A 19033-nucleotide genomic window follows, 5' to 3' on the forward strand; every position below is an offset into this window, starting at 1 on the left:
TATTATCATAACCTAGTGTTTGGAGTTAAGTACGGAGGCTTTAGTGGAACAGCACTGGGTGACACTTGTACATTTTTATTGGATTACAGTTAAATGAATTGGCTGCACGGTGTCGGCTGCTCTACAGAGGATTATTAGACGTAATAACACTGGGTGTTTAATGCCACCCAAGATCAGCATCACGTTTATAAGGGTAAAGTGTCATGGAGTGTCATAGCGTGTCATATATCAGTGGTTCACAACAGTGGTCCTCGGGGACCCTCAGGCAGCTCACATCTCTATGTGTTGCGAATTGGATTGTGGCCAAAAATCGTGACCGGCTGGTTTGAAAATGACTGTCATAAATAATTCATTTTAGCTTTTACTCTAATCTAATAAACTCTATACAGAGGGAATGCTGGCTGGAAGCTCGGTGGACTTTATGAGTTTGATAAGAGTAAAATGCATTTGCTGGGTGATTGTGTGGCTGAGAGTTGTAAGAATGTGTGTGTTATTAGATTTAAATGTATGTGTATGGAGACTTTTTGCGGGATGGATGAGTGAGTGTGTGTGTGTTATTAGATTAGATTGGAGTTTAAATGCGTCTGAGTAAAGTCCAATCCGTTTGTTGGATTGGTGTAAGTGTGTTGCTGTATATTTTATGCAATGTATTGCAGTGTTTCCCACACATGGGTGATGCATCATTTAGTCATAACATTAAAGCAGCACTGGGTAGGATTTCCTTGATTTTTGATCTTTTTAAAGAAGTAAAATTACAGCTTGAAACTCACTGCAGCGCTGCATTGAGGTGTAATAGGAGGAATAGCGGTGCTCTCGTGTCTGTGCCGGAGCTCCTCTGAGCTCAAAACAGACTCTGTAAGTTTTCCGAGGCGGCCGCGACCAACACTCGCGAGAACTGCGACCTCCTTTCCGACCTTTAGTTCTAACAGTTCTACAAGAACTACTGGTTCATTCTTTACAAACTAACATACAGACACTCTGGCGGAAGCTGGAAAAATACCAAATATGTCTGTGAAAGCCAGGAAACGAGAAAGAGAAACTAATCCGACTGAAACATTTATTACACTCTACAACTGTAGGGGGAGCCCACGAGCACAAAATCTCTATCCTACCTAGTGGAGCTTTAAAACCACCTGCCTAACATTCTATAAGTCCCTTTTATGCCAATCAAAAAGTTCTGACTTTTCAAGAAATGGGCTCCATTACACTTCTGGTGGTGTCTAAAACCACCAATAAATTAAATTAAAATTAAATTAAATAAAATTTTGGTTGATTTGGTCCTTGGAACACTTTTGGTTGGTAGGTACTGACTAGAGGTGGGAATCACAGGGTATCTCACAGTGCGATATTATCATGATACAATGCTTGCGATAATGTTAATATGACAGTACTGAAGTAATTATACAACACACTATATATCAAGACAGTTCTCTATAATAATTCACAGCATCTGTTTTACTAAAGAGAATAAAATACTCATAAATGGGTAAAAAACAGGAATAATGAATTTATTGGTGTCAGTTTCGCTGAATTTAACAACCAAAATTCTTCAAAACAGGTTTACCCTTTTTATGGAATAGGGTAACATGTAGAGAAATGTTCTTGCTAATCATCTGGAAACACCTGTAAAAATCCGGTGAGGACTGAAGTAGAAGTAGATATACACTGAATTATTCCCTTGGTTTAAACATACAGCTCTAAAAAAAAAAAAATAAAATTAAGAGGCCACTTCAGTTTCAGAATCAGTTTCTCTGATTTTGCTATTTATAGGTATATGATTGAGTCAAACGACCACTGTTGTCATTTAGAGCATTTATTTGCAGAAAATTAGAAATGGCTGAAATAACAAAAAGAAGCAGAGCTTTCTGATCTGAAATAATAATGATATTCATAAAGTTTTAAGAGTTCAGAAATCAATATTTGGTGGAATAACCCTGGTTGGTTTTTAATCACAGTTTTCATGCATCTTGGCATCATGTTCTCCTCCACCAGTCTTACACACTGTTTTTGGATAACTTTATGCTGCTTTACTCCTGGTGCAAAAATTCAAGCAGTTCAGCTTGGTATGATGGCTTGTGATCATTTATCTTCCTCTTGATTGTATTCCATAGGTTTTCAATTTGGCAAAATAAAAAGTGTATCTCAGAGTCAGTCAAATGCATCATATTCTGATTGGATGGTACTTCACAATACTGATAAATAATGACCGAAAACCTGCCGTGAAAGCAACCCAAGAGCTTCTGAAAGCAAAAAAAATGGAATTATTTCAAGTAGCATAGTCAAGCACCTGACCTCAACCCAATTTAGCAGCTTTTCACTCACTGAAGACAAAACCGAAGCCAAAAGACCCACAAAAAAACAGCAGCTGAAGACAGTTTCAGCAGAGGCCTGGCACAGCGTCTCAGCTGAAACTCAGCATTTGGTGATGTCAATGGGTTCCAGACTGCAGGCAGTCACTGACTGTACCTGATTTGCATCCAAGTATTAAAAATATTCTTTATATTAATAGCTGTGTTAAACACAGAACAAGCATATCCATCTTATCAGCTCCGCTGAGCATACTGGAAACTTTTAGTTTCAGAATTATATACTGTAGGCTTTCTTTTTAGCCGTCTGCATTTCTGTGCATGCTTAATTATCCTCCTTTTTCCCTGTTCTTCAATGCTTAGGACCCACAGAAGAGAAAACTACCACAGAGCAGCTGTGCATTACTATTATTATTTGGGTGGTGGGTCATTTATTCTCAGCACTGCAGTCAGTGATTAGCACTGATTGGCATGGTGTATGGTGGTGTATGAGGTGTTATTGTGTGTGTTATGCTGATGGTACGTTGAGTGAATCAGATACAGCAGAAGTGCTGCTGGAGTTTTTAAACACTGTGTTTAATTATTCACTGTCCAACACTCTATTAGACACTGCTACTTCAGAGACAGAAGTTCTGAATCTATTGAAGCACAGTTTATGTGTTGGACATCCTTTAAAGGTTCAAAAGTCCCCACAGCATGCTGTTGGTTGACTATTCTCAGTAGGGCTGCACGATATATCGATTAAGCATCGTCATTGCGATGTGTGCATGCGCAAAAGTCACATCGCAGGACGTGTGATGTCACTTAAGGCAATTAAATTAAATACGTCATGTTGCAACGTTTTGATTCTTGACACAAGAAGTAGATACACAGCGCTGTCTCTGTGTCTGTGTAAGGGACAGGCTGCTGCTGCCTGTGCCAGAAGCGCGAGGGGGAGGGGGAGGGGCAGGAGTAAATTCGAGGTAACCGCATGACCACCATCCACACGTGTGGAAAGCTGTGCACTTCAGTCCAGCACAGTTTTGCAGTGCAGATATTTCCAGTTACAGCTGAATTCACGCTTTTAATCCCAGAAAAACGCTTTTATTTACCTTTTTTAAAAAAAAAAGCCATTTAAATGCCTGATTAAAGGGCCGATTACTGTTGTTTTGTTTTGCTGTTGTTTTTTTTTTCTGGTTTTGAGTGCTCGGCGCTGACTCTGAGTCGGCTGGTGACATCATGGGCCCTCCATTGTTTAATATTGCAATATATATGGTCAAAAAAAATTTTTTTGCCAATATCGTGCTAGTATTAGCACTAATTCCCAGTCCAGCTGTGACACTGAGGTGTTTAAAACTCCAGCAGCACTGCTGCATCTGATCTACTTATATAAGCACCAATAAAACAAACATAAATCTATTGGTAACATTCTGAATTTAAGCCTTTCTTTCACTATAAAGCATTGATCTATAGCACAGTACAGCAGTGGATCTTCAGGGATGTTCTCTGGAATGAAGTTGGAGATAGTGATTAACCAATATCCGTTCCTTGATTGGTCATACAATTTTTTTTTTTGACAAAACAATGAAAAAAAGATGTCGTCCAGATACTTTTGTCTATATCATCATGTGCATCACTGCTTGTGTAGAGTTATGACTATTGCAAGATATGACTGCTCTGGTGCTCTGTGTGTGTGTGTGTGTGTGTGCCACGTGTGTGTGTGTGTGTGCCACGTGTGTGTGTGTGTGTGTGTGAGAATGCATGAGCGGGCGGACACTGACAGATGGCCGGCGCTGCAGTAAGCACTGTAGAGCCCCTTTGCGGTTGGGCGGAAGCTACTGTACACTCCTCCGCCCCTCCCCTGATGAAAAGACCTTTTAGGTTTGTCATGAAAGCCCCAGAGAGCCCTCTGTCACGCCACATACTATCGACCGCTCATCCCCCGTCCACCCTGATGTGCGACAAACATTACCGACTGTCCCTGAAAGGAGGAAGCGTCTTGTCTTGTCCTGTCCGTCCGCCTCTGCCCTCCTTCGATCTCTCTGTGGAGTAGCGTCAGGCAGGGCTGGCCTATTTCCACCACACGCTTCCATCAAGACATCTCTGCTGTTCAGCAGTATGTAAAGTAGTGTGTGGTTGGTGCAAGTCTTGCAGTGGACATTATTGGTTGGGATAATTGAGACCTGGTATAAAGGAATAATCATATATAAACCATTTTCAGTCAGTTCCTTTCATACAATTTTTACTATTGGAAGTTTATTTGTTAATTATATTAAAAGTTCCATTATTAATAATTTTTTTGTTGCATAAAAAAGAGAAAAAGGAAGCACAAAGGATATAAGAATATGAATAACTACACTGGTTGATGTATGGTTTGTTATTCATTGGCTGGACTCCAACGTTGTGACAGATGGTGGGACTAGTCCACAATAGTCACAATATTTGCTAAATTTCCTTCAGGATCAGTAAAGCATCCGTCCTTCCGTCCGTCCGTAACAACTTATTTAAAATGTACTTTGTCTTGCAGCCCAAATGTGCAAATTGCAAAAAAAAGATAAATAAATTTAAATACTGTATATTTTATAAATGCAGTTCAGACTCTTATAAAGTTCATTTTCCCTTAAAAGAGCATTTAATACTGAGAAATCTATGATATATTTTTTAGGGGGACACTGGGTGATCCAGTAGCCTAGAACGCTGCCACTATGATCTGGAGATCGCTGGTTCAAATCCTGCTCATGCAGCTTGCCATCAGCTGCACAATTGGCCTTGCTCTCTCTGGTGGATAGATGGCGCTTATTTCCTGTATCACTCCTAGGGTGATGTCGATCAGCACAAGGCATCTGTGAGCTGATGCGTTTTCCTCCGAGTGCGCTGTGATGCTACTCGGCAATGCTGCATCAACAGCAGTTTGAAAATAGGCGGTGGCTGACTTCACATGTGGCAGAGGAGACATCCAATTCAACATCTCTAGTGAAATGTATAGTTGGTCATATTGTGTATAGTGGTCTATTTAATCGTTAATATCTTCTTTTTAAATTTTCTTCTACAGCAGTTCATCTTCTTTATAACCTTTAGATGCTTCACATACCACAGTTTGAGAACGACTCATTTAGTTAAGGCAGCACTGGGATTACACTGACCAGTATAAAAATTTAAATAAATAAGAAATACGTCTTCTGCTTTAGTTGCATTATATAACAAAACTACCCCCAAAAAATTAAAGTCAAAAACTTGTCTATTCGTTTTTTTTTTTTTGTTTGTTTTTTTTTGCTTTACAGTCCAGCCCTAAAGGCAGGTTTCTCAGCTGTATCTTTTTTCTCACTTCCTTCCCTCCAGCTCTCCCTCCCCCCAACTAAAGAGGATCTGGGCCTGCAAATCCCCCCCCCCCCCCCCCCCCCCTTTGGGGCTCAATCAAATTGGCTTGGCCAGGATGTGAATTGTGAGTTTGAGCTCTCCAGAGGCTGGAATTCACCTTCAGGGCTGGAGATGTAGGACAGCATTGAAAATAAATAAATATATAAATAAAAGCAAGAGCAACCTTCTATCCACTCGCTATCTCTTTTTATTCCCCCCGGGAGAGACGGGGAGCCCTAAATGTGAAGGAGAGGTAGGGGGAAAAAAAAGGTTCTTAAGGCTAACGTTTGGCATCTGAACCTCCCTGCCTGGAAGCACCGGTCATCATGGTCAATACCTGTTTCACCCTGATGCTTCTTGCTGTGGTATATCTAATTAAAACTGTGGGTGCTACTAAAAAAAAGCTCATATTGACTGTGCAGGAACTTAATAACGGCAATATTTACTTCTTTTTACTCTTTTCTACAAGATAAAAAAAGGTTTATGTCAGTCCCGATGCTGACAGTCTGCTCATGACTCTGAACTTTGCTATAAAGACTCAACTTCCCAGCATGCACCAACATTGAACTTCCCTGACTCCACTGATCACATGACGCTACGGCATTCTCCAAGTTCTCAAAGTTACTAACTGGCTAAGGGCTGCACGATATTGGACAAATTTTGCATTGCAAATGTTCTTTTTTCGGCTAAATATATATATATATTGCGATATTAAACAATGCAGGGCCCATGGCGTCACCAGCCCCGCCCCCCTCACCTGCGCTCTGTCTCACGTCCACACCGATCAAGAGCTAAGTCTCAGCGCCTAGCTCAACTCAAAACCCAAGGAAAACAGCAAAACTACAGTAATCGGCCCTTTAATCAGGCATTTAAATGCCTTTTTAAAAGGTCAATAAGAGCGTTTGTTTTTCTGGGATTAAAAGCGTGAATTCAGCTGTAACTGGAAATATCTGCGCGCAAAACTGTGCTGGACTGAGGTGCACAGCTTTCAACACGTGCTCACGTTTACAAGCACGTGCCCAAACACGTGGATGTAGGCCAATGCTCCCCCTCCCCCTCGCGCTTCTCAGGCAGCAGCAGCCTGTCGCTCACACAGACACAGAGACAGCGCTGTGTATCTACTACTTCTTGTCAAGAATCAAAATTTTGCAACATGACGTGTTTGATTTAAATGCCTTAAGTGACATTGCACGTCCTGGTATGTGACTATTGGGCATGCGCACATCACGATAAAGAGTCTTAAATTATATATCGTGCAGCCCTAAATTGGCTCCACCTGCCCTCCCTAGTATATATACCCCTTAGTTTGCTCAGTTCTCTGCTGAGTACTGAATCTAGTTTTCCTAGCTTTTCTAGATTTTCCTACCTCATTACTGACTATTTTTCGTATTTCTGTTTATTGTCTTTTGCCTTGACCATTCTATTGATTTACATTTTGCCAACCATTTTGTACTTTTGGACCTCTTATTTGTCTTCTCCCTTGTGTAGTTACATTTTAAAAATGTTCTAATACGAGTTCTTTGCACACAATCACTCTCACATAAAAAAGGAGAAGTCACCAGCTCTGTTCTTGCCAGTTTCAGTCCCTTTCAGAGGGGCTCTGTCACGTTTTAATGAAAATAAAAGATGTTGCTGGCCACACCTCATGTTTATGATGAGCATTTACCACACGTTAGTGTTAGCTTGGGCTAAATGGCAAAACACAAACAAGCTAGTTCATGCTAAACTGTAGGAGAAGCACAAAACTCTTCTTTATCTGCTGATCGGCCACGGACAGTAGGTACAGATCCCTCTGTCAGACAATGTCTGCTGGCTATTCAATTCTGCTGTGTTCTGTTCTCAGTGGGTGAGGCTTTGGTGGGGTTGACGGGTGGAGGGTTTTTCTTCATAGTTTAGATAACTTATTATTAATCTGCAATGCAGAACCTGTGAATATAGCCTAAGCAATTATACAGCAATGCCAATAAATCAATGCTATGGTGTTATTGATGCAATCTGTGTATTGAAGATGTAGTGGATTAAACAGAGGATTTCTTCATTGCTTGGACACACACACACACTACCCCCCATCTTATGGTCTAAAAGGAATGTTCTAACTTCACAATCACTCCCAGAACACTCTAGAAGCCTTGGAGTAATCTTTTTCAAACAACCTTAAATTTCAAAATGACATTTACTGACTATTTCTTCACTCAGCCTCGCTCAAGAGCCCTAAATGCGAGTTTAGGGTAAAATTCTGTTGACATTCCTCCAAGTCGTAAACCTCGGAGTTAATGTTAAACATTTGGAACACCAAATGAACACCATCACTAGGACGGGACGGCGGACTTAAGAGAGTGTCAAAACTTAATTAATGCCTTGGAAATTGTTAATTCACCAAATATTATACCAATTTAGGGGTTTGTGCCTAGTTATTTCTGCAATCACTTAGAAATAAGATTAATGAAATTAAGAGAAATGTTCTAAGCTTGGAAATTCCATTGACCGTTTGTAAGTGAGACTCTCTCTGTCCACCAACCTCCCCAACCGTCGTAAATTCCGACAGGCAAGGACCAAGCCTTATCTGAGCACTCAGCAGAGGGGAGAAATTTCTCACTAAGAAGATTTTGCTTAAAATACATATATATTGACTATATAAAAAAGGTGTTTTATAGAATGTTTACTAAATAATGGTATATGTGTCTGGTATATGGTATATGTGTTTGGATGTGTCCTGATTGAATTCTCCTACACATTCAAGTCTGAATCGACAAGGTTTAATTAGCATTTGATAATTTAGCTTTATTTGGTTATCAGTGGTTTAACCATGTATTATCTTTTAAGTGATTTAATTGGGTTTAAATAATAACATGACTCTTGATCTCTTTCTGACAGAGTACCATCCATCGTTGTATTTCTAAGATTATCTTGAATATTACAAAACTGTTTGTGGGCAATATATATATATATATATTACATTTATTGTGATTCAATTGTAAGATTGTTGTTTCCTGAATTTATCCTCACAAACTGGTATGCTGAAGAATGTATTTTGATCCACTGTTTAGTTGAGTTTTCTTTTGGTTGGGTCTATTAGAAAAATAGACCACTAGCTGAAGCATTGTGACCATGTGGGGGGTTTTATGGCCCTTTGTGAATAAGATCATCTTCCCTGCCAAAGTTTGAAATTGCTCCTAGACCAATCAAAACACAGACATTTGGGCCACAGGGCCAATCGTAGCTCAAGGGCCAAACAGGCCACAGAGACTAATAGTTAAACTGGGCAGTTTCCAGTTCAGTAGAGTTCAGTCGGAGCAGTTGGAGGAGAAGCAGCTCAGTTCAGTTTGGAGTTGAGGAGAGGAGAAGAAGATGTAGTTGAGATGGGAAGACAGATGGACTTGGAGTGAGAAGTTGGAGAAGAGAGTTTAGGGAGCCCAGAGATGGAGAAAGGATAGACTGTTAGTGTAGTCATCTTAGGTTAGTTTTCTTAGACTAGTGCATTTAATCTTCTTCAAGTATAATACTATTAGCTATCCTAGTTAAAATATCTAAGGTTATTTTGCAATCTACAAAGCCAAGCATTATTCCATCTAAGGTTAGCTAAAGTACAGCTGAAAAAGAGATCCGCCAGATCCAACCCAGAAACCTGCGGTCCGGAGGCCACCAGCAAGCCACCTGAGAGCGAAGGGATTTACCCTGTGGGTTATAATGGGGCTCCGTGCTGACACAGGAAGTCAAACCACCCTGCAGACAGGCTCACGTGATCCTTTTTCGGGGTGAAGCAGCAGACGACCAACCCAGACGGACGTCACCAAGGCCCACTTCAACACCTCAGAGTAAGGCAGAGCTGGGTTTAATCTTTCGGCAGATGGTGTCTGTTGGTCATGGTCTGGGTCGGGTCTTTAATAGAGCTTCTTTAGTATAGATGACTCATTTTGAGTTGCTTGGTTGGAAATAAGAACTGGTTTCGTAGACTTAAAATGCCTTAGACCCTTATTTAGAAATATTCACTTAATAGTTCTATTAATCTTTATTCCTTTCATATCAGTATTATAACGTGTTTGTTGTTTTATTTTTCATTTATCATTCTACACTATGATTGGATATCTAATGGCTACATTTATGACTTTTTAATGAATTATTTACTCATATCTGTGTGATTTAATAAAATACTTTTATTTTACAAAACCTGTAATTTCAGTGTGTCTTTCTGGATAACTTGGTTATGAAAATTTCTGTCACCTGTAGAAACCACACCCTGAGATGTCTTGTGTTATTAATTAATTTGATTAATTAATTTACTAATTAATCTAATTAAATTAATTTAATAACTGGCGCCCAAATAAAAATATTTCAACATCTCAATTTGCACCAGGTATTAAACCACTGAGCCCGCTACAAAGATGTGTCTAAAATTAATAATATTGATGATATTATGCTAATACAATCTAGTATGTCTGGTAGACATGGAATAAGAGATAATTGTGATTTTTTTTATGGTTTAGTTTGATTTATATTACATTGCATATCCTGCAATGTGAATAATAGATATGCAAACATTGCGATAACAAGGCTAAACCAATATATTGTGCAGCCCTATTGTTTTTATGCCTCTGGTGCTATTCTGTAAGCCTTCTGTATATAAACCCTGAGCAGAATGAATGTAATCAGGCCTCGGTTCAGTGCGAGGACGGCTCTGCCCTACTTTACCTTAGCTGATGCACTTGCACCTATAAAGCTAAGCAGTGTGATGAGACTTGACATGACACTCGTGAAAGGGGGACCGCTGGGTGTGACGCATCTGTGTGTGTGTGTGAGTGCGCTATACGCTGGAACGCTCTCCGAACACACCTGAGCTCAGTCTCCTGGGATCATCACACAGTCCCTGATAGTAGATTTCAGGTCATCTTCACTCCTACTAGTCTTTTATTTAGATGATAATTAAACACAAATAAAATTCTGCATGTGAGCAATGCATTTTTCCACCTCATACAGTTAAAAGCAGTTACTTAATAAAACATTTATAAAAATGGTTCTAACATCTGTTAATCTGTTAAAAGCCGCATCGGATTATAAGCCGCATTTTAAGCAACACTAGTAAGGAACAGGGGTGTTGCCATGTTTCCTTTCTAATTTAGCAGATCTTGTAGCTAGTGGTGGGACGGTGGTAACTAAAAGCTAAGCTACGTAAACAAACCTGTAATTCTTAAAAAATATTTATATTTTCTTTCAAAGTCAAACAAGCGCTGAATGTAAATCTACACAGATTTCTCTCCTGATTTATATATTTGGGCGAGTAAAGCGCTTCCATTTATTTACAGTAAGCTTAGATCTCCAGATGTCCACTAAGGCTGGGTGCAGCAGCATTAGCATTAGCGGCTAACTGCTTGCAGAATATAAATGCCTCCCAACAGCACTAAACTGAGGAACCCACTGTTAAGACAGGGCGGTATCAGCTAGCGGTTTGTCCCACGTAGTTTGTTTTAATACAGTAAACGAGAAGGCTACAGTCCAATATACTAGCTTCTGAGCGGTGAAAGAGCTAGCGTTTAGTGCAGTTAGCAATGCTAATGCTAATGCTAATACTGCTGCAGCCTTTGTGCTGGAAAACTAAACTGAAACTCCTGTATAAGAGTGGCTTTACTGCTCCTTATAACCTCACTGGAAGAATTCAAGAATATTTTAGGGTAAAAATTTGGTACTGTATATGTATAATTATCTCTATGCTAGAGCTGCATTGGTCAACTGTAAGTTTTCTTGGGAAGTAAATAAAAACATCTAGAGTGCTAGAAGGTTCTGAACGGAACATTTATAGATCAGATCAGAGTCTGGTTTGGTTTTCTTAGCATGGTTAGCTAAGTAGGGCAGCTTCATTCAGTGGAAGATATTAAAAAGGTAGGGGTCTGCTAATTGGCTTGCAGTGATGGACAAGGATCCTAGTCCGTTTTTAAAGGTTTGGTTTCATTTCTTCCATTGTAAAGACATCTTAATGGCTAAACTAAAACTTTTATTTTTTTGAGATGTGTGCCTCTGATTTTGAGGTAACACTTTAAAGATAGACCAGTCAACACCAATCACAGATCCTTTCTTAGTAAGATTGGTCAATTGCCAATGACACAGATGTTACACTAACATTCCTGTTCCATGTACTCTCGAGAGGGGTATCTGATTAGTTCTCCATAGAGGTATACAGATAGCATACTGATACTGACACTCCTCAGTCACAGGACTCTACTGAAGAGCTTTTATTTTCTGGGTGAGGTTCATAAAGAAATGTGTGAAAAATAACTTTATGGCTTGACCTCAATGCCATGTAACACCCTTGAGATGAGTTGAAATGTCAACTGTGAACCAGACCCTATTGTTGACTAGAAATGAGCTAGAAACACCACAAAAACACACATACATGAATGTGTGGGTAGCCAGGTAGAAAGCATTGGATGGAACATTGATAGATCTAAGCAGCTTAACACACAGTAGATATCAGGTGCTCTGTTTACACGTGGGCACAGAAACTTAGGCTCTAATGACACTAATGCTCTCAAAGCTAAATGCTAATAAACCAAAGTAAGCTATAACAGCCACCATGCTGCTGGCTGGCAGTCCAGAAAGCACAAGTGTGTGTTGTATGAATTTCAAATTACTTATGCATACTTAAGATTAAGTGTTTTATCATGAGATATTGGTAATAATACAGTACACCAATGGCAACTTCTCATGTTCTAGCACAAACCTCAAGTGCTCGTGTTTAGTTTTTAATGTTTATTGTTAGATTTATGATAGAAAAGGACACAAAAACTGTGTTTATCATTATGTGAGATTAAATATTTTCATTCTGTTGGTCACCATGCTCCTAAAACATCATGAGACACCACACAAGTCATAACCATCAAGGAACATTTTTAATTTTCTCAAACACCAGGGTTGCAACAACCAAAATATTGCTTTTTCAAACCCGCTCCTGCCAAAACTGTTTGTTTTAGTCCCGTTACCGCCCGCTCTCTAAGTCCTAATATGAATTGAATTTATTAAAGTTAGTGCTTAAAATTTACTTCTGTATTTATTAAAAACAGAAACATAGCGCATGCTCGCTAAGCGCTGCCACTATGATTGGGGAATCGCTGGTTTGAATCCAGTTCATGCAGCTTGCCATCAGCTACCAGAGCCCTGAGAGAGCACAACTATCCTTGCTCTCTCTGGGTGGGTACAGTAGATGGCACACTTTCCCTTCATCACTTCTAGGGTGATGTCGATTAGCACAAGGCATCTGTGAGCTGATGTATCGGAACCGAGTCGCTGCGCTTTCCTCCGAGTGTGCTGTAATGCTACTCAGCAATGATGCGAAAAGAGGCGGAGTCTGGCTTCACATGTGTCGGAGGAGGCATGTGCTAGTCTTCACCCTCCTGGTGTTGGGGCATTACTAGTGATAGGGGAAGTCCTAATGAGCTGGTTAGGTAATAATTGGCTGTGTAAATTGGGGAGAAAATGGGTAAAAAACTGCTTCCTGTCTTTGCAACTTTCTTTAAGTGCAAGTCATGTGTCTGTTATACTCGTGAAGTTTTAATGGATATTTTAAAATGACATTTATTTGAGTTGTTCTGAGTGCTTAATGCATTGCTCAAGATTTAAGCATTGATTGCAACCAGATTAAGGCCTGTCCACCGGATAAAGGGATTGATTCAATAATAAAAAAATATATTTAAAAATTTAATTATATTAAATGAAGGAATATATGCATTATATATGCATAATAATCTCACTGATTGATTAGTTGTTTTCCTTCTGTTCGTTATGCATGGAAATCAATTTTCTAGACTATTTATTAATTAGCAGGGTTTTTCTGCATGTATATGTGGTCCTGCTCCCGCATTGTCTGGATTGATTGATCTCCAGCTCCCGCAAATAACAATTCAATTCTGTCCCGCTGTCGGGTCCCGCGGGTCTCCCGTGGAAGTGGAGTGCAGACCTCTACATTACGTGTTATTTTAATCTGCTGTTTCTCAAAGTGTGTGGAGAGCATCCCCAATGAGGGCTCAGAGAAATGACAGGAGGTGCTCATCACTTTAATTAGAACTAACCATTGATGTCTAGGTCTAAAAACAGACTTATCTTTATTGCGGAAAATCTGTTTTTTTTTTTTTTTTTTTTTTTTTTAGCTTTTAACTCTGTTTTTGTAGTGTTTGTAAATGTTAATTTACAAAAAAAGCCTTTAACTTTTTTTTGGTTGTAGGATTTTTATTTGGAATTTCTACAGTTACTAATGAAATTTTAAAGAAGCACTGACATCAATTAGTCTTTTATTTGAATAATTATAACTTGGTTGTAACTTGGTTATAGCTTGTGTTTTTGTGTGTAGATGCTGACGAAAGCATCTCCCAGCCAATCACATTGCAGCGTCAGAACTAACTGTAGTATAATGTATGTTTTTTGCGTGTGTTTTTTTTTTTTTTTTTTTTAACTTATTTTCATTAAAGCATTAAGCATATAAGTTCAACTAGTCAACATCAATCTTGTTTAACATATTCCCCTCTGTTCCTCGCTATAATTGGCCTGTGTTTGATTGACAGCACTACAAAAACAGTTTTAACTCACTAACTGTTTTTGTGGTGTTTGTAAATGTTAATTTTTCTTTGCACTAAAAAAAAACATAACAAATGTCACAAAAAGTAGTTTAAAGACATTTAAATTGGAAGTTGATGTTTTATTTGCACAAGAAAAATGGGACTCACAGGGCATCTCACGATACGATACGATACGATGCAAATATCAGGAATTAACAACCAATATTCTTTACCACAGGTTTACCCTATTCATTTGATTAGCGGCACCATGTGGAGTAAAAAGCAATACCTTTATTAAGTTACATTGAAAGGGAGTTTAGAGAACCTACATATTGATATGATGCAATACGATGCGATATCGATATACTATATCGTCCCACACCTAGTATTTTGATGGTAAGTTAAAGCTGATGTCCGTACGATTTGGCATTTGGGGGATTTAGGGCCCTTTCTGGTGAGAGTTGCACTGAGCATGCAGAAGAATCATTTTAAACTGGGTGGGTGTGATGCGGTCTCCTTTCAGAGTGGATGAATCCGATTCCAGGTTATGTACCGTTAGAGAGAGACAGAGAGAGAGAGAGAGAGAGAGAGAGAGAGAGAGAAGGAGCGCTCAGTCAGAAACTTCACTACTTCTTTTCTTTGTTTTTACTATGAGTGAATGAGTTACTGAGATCTGAGTTTCCCCTTCTAAAGTCTTCATTGCTCCACCAGCCGCTCGCGTTCAGTAAAACTGAGCCGGATCCTCTTTTAGAGGCTGTACGTGTGACGTAAGTACGTAAAGTTACGTGGACCGGAATACTCCCATGGATAGCGACCAGACAACCCAGTTTTTAGAATAAATGTATATTAGGCTTAGCAGGGACAGTCTTTTCAGCACGTTGCTACCATTAAACACAATATTTTATCCATATTCTTCTCCACTCAGAAATGCTTCTGCTTTCAGTTTAAAAACAAAATAATACAGACTACCACTTTAAACATGCCTAATTTGTATTGTTTTTTGGTTAGTTTTTTTAATAGCGGGAGTGACTGTATCAGGGGATAACAGTGTGAAATCTGCAGCCTTTACCTTTTATTTGGTTTTATTTTGAATTCCTACAGGAATTAATTAAATATTACAGAAGCACTGACTTCAATTATTTTTTTTTTTTGTATAATTATAACTTAGTTGTAACTTGGTTATAGCTTGTGTTTTTGTTGTGTAGATGCTGGCTGAAGCATGTCCCAGCCAATCACTTTGCAGCGACAGAACTGACTGTAGTATAATATATGTTTTCATTGTGTTGTTTGTTTATTTTATGACTTATCAATAAAGCATTAAACATATACAGGGGTTGGACAATGAAACTGAAACATCTGTCATTTTAGTGTGGGAGGTTTCATGGCTAAATTGGAGCAGCCTGGTGGCCAATCTTCATTAATTGTACATTGCACCAGTAAGAGCAGAGTGTGAAGGTTGGTTCTATTAGCAGGGTAAGAGCAGCACAGTTTTGCTCAAAATATTGCAATGCACACAACATTATGGGTGACATACCAGAGTTCAAAAGAGGACAAATTGTTGGTGCACATCTTGCTGGAGCATCTGTGACCAAGACAGCAAGTCTTTGTGATGTATCAAGAGCCACGGTATCCAGGGTAATGTCAGCATACCACCAAGAAGGACCAACCACATCCAACAGGATTAACTGTGGATGCTGTAGGAGGAAGCTGTCTGAAAGGGATGTTCGGGTGCTAATCCGGATTGTATCCAAAAAACATAAAAACACGGCTGATCAAATCACGGCAGAATTCAATGTGCACCTCAACTCTCCTGTTTCCACCAGAACTGTCCGTCACCACAATACATTATTGTGGTCTAAATCCAGGTGTTTCAGTTTTATTGTCCAACCCCTGTAAGTCCAACTAGTCAATATCAACCTTGTTTAACATATTCCCCTCTGTTCCTCGCTATAATTGGCCGGTGTGTTTGATTGACAGGACCTGTCCACTCTGCAGTGCGAGGTGTGCATCCTGGTCTTCTCGCTGACAGACAGACGTAGCTTCCACCGCGTGGCTCAGATGCGCCTGCTGCTGAGGGAGAGCATCCCAAACACTCCCATCATCCTCGTGGGCAACAAGAGCGACCTGGTGCGCTCTCGAGAGATCAGCACGGAAGGTGAGGACTGTGACCTGAAGTGCCGTCACACTACATTACCTATAACACAACATCTGCTCTGGGGTTTAATCAAGCCACATATGGCTAAAAGTGGTGAAGATTACAATCGTTACATCACTTCAAATGTCAAATGGCACAGTTATAGAATATTGATTTGCATGTCCAGACATCACAGATCTATCTCGATTGTTTGCTTTGGGGAACTAGTGCATCTCAAAAAATGAGAATATCGTTGAAAAGTTACTTTATTTCTATTATATAGATGTATTACACAGTGGAGATTTTTGGCAGTGTGGACAGTTTCCCAAGTCCTGCTGGAAAATGAAATCCACATCTCCATAGAAGTTTCCAGGAAAACACTGCACTGACTTTGGACTTGATAAAACACAGTGGATCAACACCAGCAGATGACAGACATGTCTCTCCAAACCAACACTGATTGGTGGAAACTTCACACTAGACCTCAAGCAGTTTGGACTGTGTGTCTCTCCACTCTTCCTCCAGACTCTGACAGAGGGGGGTAGGGCAAAGGGGTGAAATGGGATTGGGCTCAAGAGTCTTATAGCTTTAGAATTTCCAGAAAAAAAAAATCATGAAGACGTTTTTTATGTTTACATAGATTTGTGTGATACAAATGATACCACAGTAAGTTCCGAACCTGCAATGTGATTGGCTGAGAGGTGTTTAATGAGTTTTATAATACACTGTAACTGAAGCTCTCCATGTATTACTCCGCCACATACAGGTAACCTAGCAACGATGCAGCACTTACAAACCAACTACAAACCAAATGTGAATTCATTATACACCATCGGCAGCCACCAATATCAGTTGTTGTTGTTGTTGTTGTTAAAATAATAATAGAGTTTTTATTATTAAAATAAAAGCTTATGTGTATATATTTTACAGTTAATATAAGGTATTTTAAGCTGAATGTAAGGTGGGCTTTTGTAATTCTGCAGGTCTTGCTGCTGGGGGGTCTCAAAGTCTTTCAATAAACAGAGATAATGGAACTGTGGTATAATCCCAATAATACACTTGAGGTGTATTATTGATTAAATATAGGAAAAGTCCTATGGATATTTGAGCGTGAGGATGCTACTGCTAAATCTGTTGGCAGATTTATTCATTAAGGGAGTGAGGGAAATGCTTTTACACACCCTCCTCCTGGTCAATACTCAATACTAAATACTGGATTTAAGCAACATAAAACCTCCCAGAGTTCACCATCAGCGTTCGCTTGCTCCTGGAATGCATCTTCTTTGTGGTGAGCTCGATAACTCACGAGCTTCCTGATTCACGAGCGCTGTCGGAGCGCAGCGTAAACACAGTGGGAAGACAAACGCAGAGTAATTAAAGGCTCTGATTGCAGTCGTACGCGACTCAGGTGCTCTCGTCATTAATAAGACCCAGCAAGCTGTTCAGTCTGGAGAACTACTGAAGCGCTTGGAGAACCTCCAGGTCGGTTCTTCTCCCTGTGGCTCCCCCCCGGGGGCTCGTATCCCCTCCGACTGCTCTCGGTTTCCTGTGTTGTCTTTGGGGTATTTGTCTGTTTGCTTTGGATTATCTTTCCCCCACAGAGCGCTGGTGTTACTATCTTAATGTGTGTGAGTGCGTTTGCCTTGTGTGACTGCCAGCTTTAGCACACACACACTCTCACATACACACTCACATAGACACACACTCTTACATAGACACACACACACATACAAAAGTGTACACATCTTTCTGTCTCTCTCTCTCTCTCTGTCTCTCAGCATCACCTCTCTCTCTCTTCCTCTCTCTGGTCTATTCTCTCCTCTGTAATGTGTGGCTAACACTCGTGCTCCGTGTGTTTGCAGGACTATGATAAGGGAAGACAGAAGCAGAAATAAGCCCTGGTGTGTTTTTAGTCAGAGCGGGAGCTTTTTGTGTAGCACCGCTGATAACAGTACGTCTCCAGTCTCCACAAAGTCGTGGGGGGTGGGGATGTGTGGTGTCAAAGGTACGCTGCAGCGTGTGTTTAAAAATAACAAAAAAACTGGAGAGTCTAGACTTCGCTTTGCTAGAGATTGCAGAAGAAATGGGTGTGGCATAAGCAGAGAGAGGAGAGAGAGAGAGAGAGAGAGAGGGTCAGGGTCCTGTTTTAGTGATCTATTGGCAATTAGGGCTGCACGATGTATCGTTTAACCCTCCTATTATCTCTGGAAAAAGGATTGATTGACATTAGTTTTGTGCTTCATATCAATTATCTTTTCTTTCAATGTTTCATTTTCTTTTTTTTTTATAATTTTATTTCAAATTTTTCCCATTTTCTCTCCAATTTACATGGCCAATTACCAAACCCACTCATTAGGACTCCCCCTATCACTAGTGATGCCCCAACACACCAGGAGGGTGAAGACTAACTCATGCTTCCTCCGATACATGTGAAGTCAGCCACCACTTCTTTTCGAGCAGCTCGGTTCCGATACATCAGCTCACAGATGCCCTGTGTTGCGGACATCACCCTAGGAGTGATGTGGGGAGAGAGCGCCATCTACCCACCCAGAGAGAGCAGGGCCAATTGTGCTCCCTCTGAGCGCCGGCAGCTTGATGGTTTGAACCTGCGACCTTTACCCCAGAAAAAAATGGCTTTTAATATTTACCTTTTAAAAAGCCATTTAAATGCCTGATTAAAGGGCCGATTACTGTTGTTTTGCTGTTGTCTTTGGGTT

General features: G+C 40.0%; 1 protein-coding gene across 1 annotated transcript in view; it reads left to right on the forward strand.

Annotated features, from left to right (window-relative positions):
• rem2 (RAS (RAD and GEM)-like GTP binding 2) overlaps window positions 1–19033 on the forward strand; it is a 68222-nt gene that overhangs the window by 41743 nt on the left and 7446 nt on the right. Inside the window, exon 4 of the mRNA XM_022677950.2 lies at window positions 16160–16337. Within this exon, the coding sequence (XP_022533671.2) occupies window positions 16160–16337 (178 nt within the window). The remainder of the gene's footprint in view (window positions 1–16159; window positions 16338–19033) is intronic.

This window comes from Astyanax mexicanus, chromosome 8 (genome assembly GCF_023375975.1).
Source record: "Astyanax mexicanus isolate ESR-SI-001 chromosome 8, AstMex3_surface, whole genome shotgun sequence".
Taxonomy (NCBI): Eukaryota; Metazoa; Chordata; class Actinopteri; order Characiformes; family Acestrorhamphidae; genus Astyanax; species Astyanax mexicanus.